The sequence below is a fragment of the Cyprinus carpio genome, chromosome B14 (genome assembly GCF_018340385.1).
Source record: "Cyprinus carpio isolate SPL01 chromosome B14, ASM1834038v1, whole genome shotgun sequence".
In the NCBI taxonomy this organism is placed as follows: Eukaryota; Metazoa; Chordata; class Actinopteri; order Cypriniformes; family Cyprinidae; genus Cyprinus; species Cyprinus carpio.
Window position 1 is genome coordinate 18,589,296 of NC_056610.1, and position 13,008 is coordinate 18,602,303.

The 13,008-nt window shown below is 36.0% G+C and overlaps 1 protein-coding gene across 1 annotated transcript; it reads left to right on the plus strand.

Annotated features, from left to right (window-relative positions):
- The first annotated feature begins 345 nt into the window (after nt 1-345).
- LOC109102190 (beta-2 adrenergic receptor) lies at nt 346-4,939 on the plus strand. Its single transcript, XM_042738348.1, has 2 exons — nt 346-557; nt 699-4,939. The coding sequence occupies exon 2, from the start codon at nt 702-704 to the stop codon at nt 1,911-1,913; it is 1,212 nt and encodes a 403-aa protein (XP_042594282.1). The 5' UTR covers nt 346-557; nt 699-701; the 3' UTR covers nt 1,914-4,939.
- The last annotated feature ends 8,069 nt before the right edge of the window (nt 4,940-13,008 follow it).

Genomic DNA, 13,008 nt, shown 5'->3' on the forward strand with positions numbered 1-13,008 from the left:
TAAACCTTGCATTTTACACTATGAATATTGTTGGCTAGTTTTCTCTGTGCCAAACCACTTACAGTACATGAATAAGTTTATTCATGAGTTACAGAACACAAACGTATATAGAAGCCAGAAACAATGTATTAAACCAGAAAAATATATTTAAAAGTAGTCTGCACAAACTGTTTGAAATACAATTCAAGTCTCACTGTAGCTGTCAGGATGTTGTTACTTAATTCTGTAGCAGCAGTGCAGCCTTCACCTCACTCTCAGCTCATTGGCTGGAAGTCAGCTATGACGTCATCATAGAATGTTATAAGGGCTCTGACAAATAGCCTGGGAGCCACACTTAACGTAACAGCGTGTTCGGCAGAGTGACTGTGTGTGAGAGAGGTTGAGAAAAGTGCTGTGTTGACAGAGGAAGAGAGAGCAAAAGTGAGAGAGAGAGAAAGAGATAAGCATGCAAGAGAAAGCTGGGGAGGATCTACTCGTTCGTAACAAACCTATAAACCTTAAAAGCATGCTGTAACTTTGTATGGAAGGAGGAGTGGAGGTGGAAGTCATTTTTGGAGGTTTGTATTGAATTGCACTGTTTTTACAACTTGCTTAGTGTTTGCATTTTTAAATGGTTTACAGCTCAGTGCATAAGCCTTTGTGTTAATTTTTTCTTAACTAATTCAGTATATTTCTGCTTTTTATTTTCAATCTCTCAGGTCATGGCAAACAACTCTTCAAACTCATCGAGTCCGAATGACACCCAGTCTAACATGGGCGAAACAGAGATGGTGCTTTTGGGCACACTCATGTCCGTTCTTGTTCTGGTCATTGTCTTTGGCAATGTGTTGGTGATTACAGCCATTGGCCGCTTCCAACGACTTCAGACCGTCACAAATTGTTTCATTACATCACTTGCGTGTGCAGACCTGGTCATGGGATTGGTAGTGGTGCCTTTTGGCATCCTTAACATCAACCTTGGCACTTGGCTCTTCGGCAGATTCTGGTGTAATTTCTGGACGGCCACTGATGTTCTGTGTGTCACGGCCAGTATCGAGACGCTATGTGTCATCGCTCTGGATCGCTACCTCGCCATAACATCCCCCTTCCACTACCAGTCCTTACTGACCAAGTGCAGAGCTTGTTTCATTGTGCTGCTGGTGTGGGTCATCGCCGGGCTCATTTCCTTCCCACCCATCCATATGGACTGGTGGACTTCCAATAGTACAGAAGCAATTCGCTGCTTACAGAATGTTAACTGCTGTGAATTCCACACCAATGGCATTTATGCTATCATCTCATCCACAGTCTCTTTCTACATCCCCCTGGTGATCATGGTTTTCGTCTATAGCCGCGTCTTCCAGGAGGCAAGGAAGCAGCTGAAGAAGATAAGCAAAAGTGAGGGACGGTTTCATGCTCAAAACAATGGCAAAATGCAACAGGAGGCAAGCAGCCACTGTGAGGCAAGGACAGCCAAGAAGCCCAAGTTCTGCCTGAAGGAACATAAAGCTTTGAAGACTTTGGGCATCATTATGGGTATATTCACGCTGTGTTGGCTCCCTTTCTTTGTACTACATGTGGTCAAGGCCATATATCAACTAAAATCCGAAAATACTGAACATATTGAACTTCCATTAAAAATCTTAAACTGGATAGGTTACGCTAACTCAGCATTTAACCCACTGATCTACTGCAGAAGTCCAGAGTTTAGGTACGCTTTCAAGGAGATTCTATGCCTCAACAGGTCACGTTACCCAAACGTTAGGCCAGTCAATGGATATATATACAGTGGGCACAGCTGGCAAAGTGAGCACCGAGGGCGAAGCAAAGGTAGCTCAGAGGACAGTGACCCAGCTGAGAAAGAGGGTCGCGTGACAGCAGATAAAACGGACTCTAATGGGAACTGCAATAAAAACCTTATGAGTGTGTTGTAAATCACCTTACGAGTTTTGTCTCGTTCCAGTGCGACCTCTGTGTCACGTGAGAACAGGTTAAGCATCCTCTGGTAAGTGACCAATGGTGGGTGTGTGTTGGAAAAAGGGACATTTTTAAACACTTGTTTTTCTCATCTACCTCATTGCTTTCTCTTAGGTTCACTTGCTCTATCAGTTCATTTCACCACTCAAATAGGTTTGCGCGCTCAAAAAATTGTTTCAGCTCAAGAAAACAACAAACTAAATGCTAAAAATGTTTATCAATTCAGTTTTAAATTAACAGAAATGCTCACGTAGATTTTTTCTTTGATTTTTCTTTGATAGCAATGAAAAAGAACTTTGAAGTGGATGTTCAGTAAAGGGAACTCCCTCCTGAGTCACGTTTCTGTCATCTTGCATAAATTGAAGAACTGAGTTTCAGTTTTAAAGAATGTTCGCTAGCATTAGATCAACAAATTAAATCAGGTATAGCCGTCTGAAGCATTTTTACTCTAACTTAGTTAAATTTGGATGCTTAAATATTAAATCATTCAGTTATTTAGACTACAGCAAGCATTACTTCACATAAAGTGTCAGGTTCACTTCTGTAAAACAGGCCATTTCTGATGTTACATAGAAAAAAATACACCACATAAAAATTCTTACATCTGCCACAGCTCTGTTCTAACTAGTCTAGAGTACATCTAAAAATGTCTGGGTTAAAAATGACCCAATTGGTAACTCAGGGTGGAAACAACACCTCTTACCACAATGAAATAGGAAAAGAAACCGCATGTTCATACCAGCTTATTTAAGGAAATTACTGAATCATATAGTTCAGTCTTTTAGTCATGTGAATGCTTAAGCTGAGTATCCTTAGATGGAAGTCAACAAAAATAAACCATTGTATGCTAAATAATATCGCATTCTCAAAGCATAAACAAATTCTCTATCTCTTGCTTAAAATGTGTATGATAGCAGAACTTCTCTGGTGGCCTGTTTTGATCTGCGTTATGTCATTTCGGGTCCCTCAGCAGGCTCAGTCCTGAATGCTGCCAAATTTTTCACCCTAGGAATGTTCTTAACATTTTCCAGTACTAATGACTAAAGTCCATTAAGCTTCCGTGTAAATCCCTGAGATTCAGGGTTTATCAAAGTCATTATGTTACTCCCTCTCAAAAAAACAAAAACAAAAAAAAAAACATTATCTAGAAAGATAAATAAATTAGGAGGCATCATGTTTCCTGTCAGGCTCAGCTAATGCATGCAGTGGAAAGCACACAGCAATTTCCCTGTTCCTCACTCACATTTCTGACCTAGGCGTTTAATCTAATGTTCCATGCATATCATAAACTGCGAAAGTGGTAAGCTGTTTCAATACTTGTCAGTGTTTGTGAACTATTCATTTAGGGCAAGTGTCGCTCTGTTACTGTGCAGCCTGTTTATGTGTTTGAAAACTGTGAACTTTGCTCTTTAGGATATCTCTTCGTATTAGTTGTGGCTTTTTGTGGTCTTGATTGATTTTATGTGCAAAGCAAAATGCTTTGAGGATTTCAAACATTTCTATCATGGATAAAATGTGCTGATAAAACAATATTTCTGTTTCACTGAAGCATTACATCAATGAAAGAGCAGTTTAAAACCAGCTTCTTAAAAGTGTGCACTCTAAACCTGTCCAAGATTTTACATTGGAAACAAAAAGTCAAACATTGTCAATGTATATATAAATGTTAGAAAAAAACTATAGAGATTAAGAGAATGCTCTGTCACTGTAAACAATGGACTACTAAGCAACAGCATGCATGTCCTTTTTCAGTTAATGAAAGTGTATGTGATGGCTTGGACAGATTTGTTAACACTGCACCCTTCTGGGAAGGATTTTCTCTGCATGTAGATCACAGTAACCTCCCATGTGAAACGCTGTCCTGTACTACCTTGTGCTAAATGAAATATTTGTGCAATCTTTGCTTTGATTGTGGTAATGTGATTTACTGTTGTTTTAGAACTTTATATTACTACTGCCTTCTCTGTGGACACGCTTAACCTGTTGAGTAAAGTGTTTACATTCATAAATGTCTTTCAGTTAAACATGGGTCACAAATGATTGGCGTGCAAATTGCACTTTCATCTTGTAATTAAGCACTGCTCTTGGGTTAATGTCATGCTATAGACATCATATTGATGTCACCTTCAGCATTTAATGTGCACTAAGTATTTTTTTCAATTGTAAGCTTAACAAATACATTGTTAAGACATTATATTATATGTGAGGGAGGTCTGCTTTCAAGGTGGCCACCAGTTTGAAATCACATGACCAGCCAAATACTTCTTATTTTATCTTGGTAACTGCTTATTATTGGAGACTTTTAGTCAAATAATAAATTAATCATGAATAACACATGTGGCTCTGTAAAGGGAAATTATAAATATTCATTATTTGCATAATTCTGCATTAATGCAAATAGATGTTCGTATTAATTTCCAGTGTCATACTGACCAGTGAAATATAAACAAAAAATTGCTTAGTGCACATTATAGTCCATCATCTATGTCTGTACAGTTGAAAAGGGAACAAGACATTTCATAGTCACCTTTTGGTCTTAAAATGTTCTGCTTAACATTTTGGAAAGCATACTTTGCCTAGAAGGAGATTAACTGTCACATTTGTAAGTACAGATAAAGTGTGGACAGCCTCTTACTGATGCATGAAGATGTGATTAAAAATGCCCTGAATATTGCTTTAATGATATAAGAGCAGATTTCAAATTCATAATGCAAATGAGCATTTGGTAGGCAAAAGTTCAAAGAAAGCTTCCCACTCAACAACCTTTCAGAAGCGCTTAATTCATGGCATGTGCACTCACTGTATATAATGTTGTTCCAGTTTGATGTTTACTTACATTTCTTTGAGCTACTTTCGCACAAGATTTATCACTGTTTTGTTGAACTACAGTGAAGTACGTTCAACTATATTTGTCTATATTAGTGGTATTTATGAAATACAAGCGTCATGCCATTTGTATTCTGTAATAAATGATGTATTTAATATACGCCTGATGTGATGGATCTTTTTTTCAATGTTTAGAGGAAAGGCGCAAAGCCCTCAAATGAATTCCTAGCATGTTCCTAAAACAAAAAAGCAAAACAAAAGGATAAACTACAGCCATAACAGCACAAGAAACAGCTTTAGGGTTTGCAAAGGATCCAAAATGATCCTTAAGTGTTTACTAAGCATAGCTGCATACATTTAAAATTCATTTCTGATGCATAAATAGCATTAGTCAGCCAGTACATGAGTGCTTTTACAGTACGACTTTGTTAAAGTATTAGATTCAGCACATATCAGCCACCTTCTCTATTCTGTAGGTCATCAGAAGTCATTTCCCTCACCATTGAAGAGTAAATCAATCAGTGAATTACCACAAGTATGATTTGTGTCCATCTGTGCTGTGTGGAACCATCCCCTTAAGAATAACTTCACCCTTTGCATGCATAGCTGCAACTCAGCCATGTCTATTTCAGTATGGGAACGAGCCCCTGCAGCATGTGATTGGAATAGACTGTGATATTGTAAAAATATTTCCATTCTGAGTAGAAGTTTATTACTATATCAGATTCCATTAGAATTCATTCTCATTCACCTCGTATGCCTGTGAACAAAAGTGCAGCCTAAATAAAAAGAATTAGGTGGCATAATGTCTAAGTGTATGGCCACACAGAACCTCTGTAGGCTATGGATATATATAGGAAGAGTAAGGCTATACGACTCATACATTAAAAAGCCAAAGATTCATGACGTTATAGTGGTAAATGTTCCCTTGATTGATTGGTCCATATGCCTGCTGTGACATCCAGGAAAGAGCAAAGAGAAGGATAGTATTTAGGAGAATAGATTCATTTAATGAAAGGAAAATTAGACATAAATGGACCCACCAGAGAAGAAAATATAGGAAGGTTTTTACCATGAACCCCATTAGTCACGGTGAAAAGGTACACAAAGAAATGGATAAATGAATGTGTATGATGAATATGGAAGAATAAAAGTGAAATTCAGGCATTCTAATACCTTACAAGCCCAATACTGTATTACATTAAAAATTATGCAGGTTATGTTGTAATGCTATCTATTGTAACTGAGAGCATATACCATGTTACAGTAATAAAATATATACAAATGAAATTAAAATGAATTCAGTGACAATTATGCAATTTATAACAATGCAAATTTAGAAGTATGCAATTTATAATAATAATGTTTATTAATAAGATACAGAATTGTATTGTTTTGTTCTGATTTTCATTTGTTAGCTTGATAAGAGTACTGTAAGTACAGTCTTCTTCTTTTTATATTATATTAATAATTTATATATTTTATATCTTTATACATTTCAAAAAAAGCCATGAAAGCACATTGGTAAGACAAAAATAACATGAAACAGTGTCCAAAAAAACCCAAACATGATAGAATGATTTGCAGCAAACAGGAGAAAAAAATAAACCATGTGAAAACATAAGCTGCAACATCAGACGTTACAGAGGCTCAGAGGATGTGATTTCCAGAGGTTCATCTCTCTGAAAAACACTGTGTGTTTGACGTTAAACTAGCTTATGTGTGAGGAGAAGAAAACAGACAACACAACCTCACCTAACATCAACAGACTCAAACAAACAGGCAGCTGGTCTGAACACCTCATTCTTCGACCCTCTCACCACTAAATCAAAGTGTATTCCACCGTGAGAAGGTTTTATAAGGTGACAAGACTTTAACCAGCTTAAGAACGGCCTGGTTATCAAATGTGATTTAGAACTACTGAACAAGAGCCGGTGGTTGTTATTCACGAGTGCTCTCCAAACTGATCCAATCATTTACCTCAATTACACTTGAGCCTCGGCTGAGCTATAGGCAGCACGTCTCAGTTATTAAATCATGCTCGGCTCTCCACCACAAATAAAACTGTTGCATCAGTTGGCACCTCTTAAAAAGTCTTAAAACGTCTGCCAGGCACTCATACGGCTTCTCTGTCAATATACAATTTGGAACATAATGTCTCTCTCTGGATTCCACATGCTCGTGTCACAGGCCAAATCTCCTTCTCTGCAGTATCTCAGTTCCTTAGAAGCTTCCTAGATAATGGAATCATGTTGTGAGTGGAAAAGTGCACCATCCTTTTTTCTAAAGATTTTTAGAAAAGAGCCAAAACTGATGGCACAGGTTTCAGTATCTCCAGCAAAGGAGCAGGGTGCTGACCATGGCACCACACAGTCTAACAGCACTGGTCTGTGAGAGACCTCCACAGGCCACCCCAATAAAGTCATTCTCCTGCCCTGGGGGTTAAAACAGCACAGCATCAGAGCATGTTTTAATTCAGCCTTGGAGTCCAAGAAAAATATCTGAAAAATACTAGTCAAACAAACAGCCCACGGCTACATGCCGTGTTCCTTTCCCACGTTTGATACATCTGCCATTTTTTGCTATTAGCCTGCAGCATATTATATAAATCTCTAAATCCGACAGCAACATGCCACAGCTGTCATCATGGCCCTGCAGAACAAAGAACTTCTGCGCCATAATAGTGCCGTAATGGTTTGAATATGAGGAGTGGGAGACATCAGTAGAGTACAACATAAACACTAGCTATCACCACAGATGACACGTGGACACACAGATGAAGACTAACGCTGCTGCAAATGCAGTGAAACATAAAAACAACTACCTGTGTACACAAATGACCACAGGGGAGGTGAAATGAGAAACCACAAAAGTACTCTGAGGAGAGATTATAGAGTCACTCACAGGAGCCATTTTCACATAGTAAGAGCCGAGGGTCTCCCTTGTGCTTAATGATTTTGCCATTAGAGTAATCCAGTGTCTCATTTTCTCCCTCCAGAACAGAATGTCCACCGTGTTAAACACTATAGTCGACCAGCTGTGACTCGCAGTCCTGCCATGCATTTATGCATTTTTAATTGATGCTGTATCCTAATTTACATAGTAATGGAGAAATAACATGAAAAAAACATGGTTTATACATGGGATGGTTTTTAAAAGCTGAAGTTCACTTTAGAGCATTTACTGTTCAGTAGTAATTCAATAAATGTAGAAAATTGGACTGTGAATATATTAGGCTTTTAACTGAGATGTTAAAAAATGCATTTCACAAAATAAATACATTTATGAAGTGTATTTGACTTGTTTTCCAACAAAACCCATCCTTGGATTTTACAGAGATTATATTATATTATATTATATTATATTATATTATATTATATTATATTATATTATATTATATTATATTATATTATATTATATTATATTATTTATATTATATTATATTATATTATTATAATCTTTCACTGGAATTTTTTTTAATATATTTTGTCTTGTTTTCCAAATATATACATAATAAAATAATAGTTTGGTACAGTACTGTAGATATGTTTAAAACAAGAAAAAATTGCTAATCAGGTAAGATTTCAAGATATATTCTCTCAAAAAATGTCTTACAGTTTTACGTTTCAAGTAAATTTATGTGGATGTTTCGATGATTCAATGGAAAAGACAAAACACTGTTTTTTTTTTTTTTTTTTTTTTTGTAGTGATGCACTAGTTTCTTTGTGTGTGCAAAATGACTTTCATTGGTTGGTGACCTATATTTGTTTATTTTAAGCTTTTGTGTCACAAACGATCTTCCATTATCTTGAAGCACTAAATGAGGTTTGCTCTAATTAATGTAAGAGGCAGATGGAGCAGTTATCCGGTTTAAACTGGGTTCTGCATACAAAATCTATAAAGGAGGATTTGTTTGTCAAAATGGATAATCAATAAGGCTTCCATCTGTGGGGGTTAATAATGAATGACTTACATCAACTTTGTCCCTTTTTGTTCAAGGTTTTCAAAGTACTTCAAAGAGTGACTAATTTCCAGTCCCTATTGACGTACAGCACAAAGACCTGCTTCATGCACTGCTCTCCACATTTCACAGAAATCTAATGCTAAGACCCTGCTTTTACTGAGAACCATTTGAGCACATGAAAAGAGCAAATAAATTTAGATCCTAATCATCCTATGAGGTATTTAATCTACTCCGGTTTGCTCTTCACGCATATCAATGACACGTATACACAATGCATATCAAAATAACTAAAGAATGCACCTTTTTTCTCTCGTTTAAAATCAGATTATTCCACTCAGATGTTTAACACATTAATTCAATGTCATACCTGAAAAAAAAAGTAATTAATTAAGCAAAAGATGCCTTTTTATGACATGACTGTTTTGGCATAGGTTAAAGAACCAAAGTTAATCATGCTTCTCGTATTATTAAGCCTTTTGTTTCCACTTTAGATAAAGCCTCAGACTGTCTATATCAGGGGACTAATATAGTCCTGAATATAATATTTTGCCTTTGTGAAACAGGACTGCTGTTGTTTATTAGTGGAAATTACTTGCTGCTGTCATCATATTGTCGTCTGTTATCCTGGATGTCTGCCCATACTGAAATAAGACCCATCCAGCACCGAATCCTGATGGTATGTATCATTCTCTCTCACTCTCTCCTCCCTTTCTTGTGTTTACTTCTCAGATACAAGCCCTACAGCTCTGAAATGCAGAATGAATAAATGCCGGGGATTCATTGTCATAAAGAGTACACAGTTGCCATACATGGTAACAGAAATGGAGACATAAGTGTCTGTGGAATTACTCAAAGAGACACTGAGATGAGGAGTCTGGCAGGAGGTGTCGCACTGGACTTCTGTTACATCATGTGGGGAGTATCCAGGTCTTATAATCGCTGCTTTGATGTCCACTGCACTGACTGGAGATACATAAAACAAAATATTTTCACCCAAAAGAAAATGTGCTGTAAATGCTGACATAAAATTCTTATACAAGTCTTATATACTGTCACTGTAATAAATATTTGCATTGCCGAAGTTGAAAATTTAAAAGCAATCCCATTGGACTTAAAAGAAATCAGTTATTATTTTGGTTGTGTGCTAATATGCACACACAACTTTACTGCAAACACTTCAAAGATGTTGGGAAATAATAGGATAGTTCACCCAAAAATGATTTACTCACGTATAGGATGGTGTTTCGGTGTTGTTTTAAACCCCACTTATGTTCAATGAATGCATGTAAAAATGTTTTTATTTATTTATTTTTGACATTGTTAATGAAACAAAAAATTGGAACAAATGTTGAAAAAAAAAAACTTCATTTTTTTTGGTGGCAAAAATGTAAAAAACGTAAAAAAAAAAAAAAAAAAAAATAAATATATATATAATAATAATATATATATATATATATATATATATATATATTATATTATTATTATTCCTCAGATAAAGAAAAATGCTAGGATGCAACATTGTTAGAACCCAAAAGCCAATACGCCTAACAAAACAAAAGACGATACAACAATCTAATAAGAATCTAACAAGTTAACTGTGACTTCAGTTTTTCTTTATTACTACTGGAAGCAGTTCAGTCATTTGATGTTTTACTATTGTATATAAAACAGACACTCAGAATCACTGGTGCAGAGCGGAAAGCTGTTTTCAATTAAATGCCAGACCTTTGCTCACGTCTTATACATGTGTTTTTCATAAATTACAGAATCATGTAGGAATGTGAGAAGTAGAATGATGTCATGGCACAGAAAACAGGTGTTAATGAAGCAATTTATCCAATATTAGTGTCTTATTTGCCTAACCAAATGAGACAAGCACAAGAATAGAACAGTCCCAGATGGGCTGTTGAATGGTCTTCCAATGTTAACATGTTGAAATTTCAATCTTTATTTCACTTTCAGTGTAGCTTGCAGCAACACTCTTAAAAATAAAGGTACCTCAATGTCTCAATAATAGCACCTTATGTTTTATTTAAGAACCTATTACAAAGAATTATATTTGAATAGAGGATTTTAAGTTTTTTTCCCCATATAGCTTTAAAAACTTTTTAAAATAAAAAAAAAATTTTTATAAAAAAAAAAACTTCTCTCTTTACAAAAAAAAAAAAATAATATAAGAACACATCTAAAACACACTTTTTTTTTTATAAAAAAAAAAAATAAATACACTGTCAACACTGAAGACATGTATTTAAGTAAATGCATTAGCAAGCATGCAAAAAGCAGTAACATAGTCTTGTTTTGTGGTCCAACAACATTGCTTCATTAACTATTATATTACTACAGAACTAATGTCTTAGTTGAGGTTGCATGATATTAATTCAGCAACAAACAATTAATAGGAAATCCCTGTGTGACGCAAGTAAGGAGGTCAGAGAACAGATGTCAAATTAGAGGTGTCAACCCTTCCTGAACATAACCAGCTAGTGTGTAACACCTTTTAGGGGTATAAAATCAAACACATCACCTTCCACACACATGATCAGCTGCACTTCAAATCTCATCTGCAGATGATAAGACAGAGATGCAGTCTATAATGACTATAGCTAATTATAATGAGCGCTCAATGAACTTAAAAGCACGAGGTCACCATTAAGATATAATTAGCATCCTCCTGGCAGCCAAAAAAACAAGCAAAGAAACAATTCTGATTTCCCCCAGGAATCAACAGTAATTCATTGTTACTAAAATGTTTTTTTTTCTCCTTTATCCACTAAAGTTCGTTAGAAGCAGACTGTCACAAATCCAACATTGCTATCACAGCTTCTCCCACAAATATTTTTAATGGTTCCCTTAATTTTTTTTATTAACATTCAAATAAAATCGCACTAAGCATGTTCTTGTTTTTTCTTGAGATCAGTCAGAATGAACTGATCCACAGCTAAAGGTAATGCTTGATGTATCTCTGGCTGTGGTTTATGGGGTGAGACAGCCCTGGCATACAGTGATAAGTGGCAAGCTGCACTAATATGGAGTGAGAGATTTATTGGAAACCAACCGCGGCTCATTAGAGGAGAACCTATCTCCAGAGCTTTATTTGAAGTCTTTAACTTAGTTTACCAGTCCATGACACCTCACCAAGATACTTGCTGCCATGAAGCCTGCCTATTTTCTGAGCATAATACTTGAGCTAAGTGAGGACAGTCAGTAGTGTGATTTAACTACAGCCCTATGTTTATACTGGTCAAAAGTTTGAAATAATATGCAATTATTTAATCAAAAACAGTAATATTGTGAATTACATTTTCTACCAAATATCAATTATTATAAATATTAATATAAAGCAGCAAAAACTGTTCTTTTAAATTGAATGAAGTCTTGGTAAGCATAATGTTTAACAAAAATCATATGTCCATAATTTTTATCAGTAGTGGACATTCAGCTGCAGTATTTGTGACTGATGCTGGCACTCGGGATGCAGCACTTGGTTGCAATTCAGCCTTTTACTCTGCTGGGTAGCCAGTTCACCCTGCATGTTATATGCGCCAGGTCGAATTGACTCCCAGCCACTAAAACAATTACTGAGAGAAAGTTTTCATATAGCACAGTGAGTGCTGACAATTGGAGGTGTTTGAGAACGAACGACCTGCATTCTGGTTTCGAAGCTGGACCTTACACTGCATTACAGTGAGAGAAAGCACAGAAATTCATTAAGAACTTAATGCTCATATTAATTTGAAGCCTCTTGATGGAAAGCGCTGTTTAACCAAGTCCCTTCAGAAAGCTTTTAGTCCTCTCTCTGTGCCTGGAATACATTATTTGTTGGCTAAAATGATTTCAAAACATACGCATGGCACACAATATTTACCACGGTGAGTTATTCATGTGCTCATTATGAGATATAATGAAAAGGATGCCTTTAATTAAATGAGAAGAGGCTAACTGGGATGTTTCATTTGTAACTTTATGAATGTCCCTTGAATAAATACCTTCTAAGGTAATTAGTTTTCAGTGCAATTTGGGACCAACGCAAGCTCAAATGATTGAGTACAGTATAAGTTTCAGGTCCTTTAAAATCACATTTTATAAATTACAGTTATGTATCTTAAGTATGTCAAAAATCTTCATTAGGACTTTCAGTTAAATATTTAATGCATAACCAATGAAAGGCTTTAATAAAAGTCCAACCTTTTCCCCCAAGTTGTGTACACAAGAATAATCCATACAACGCGGTTTGTGTTATTACTGTAAAACCATTACCA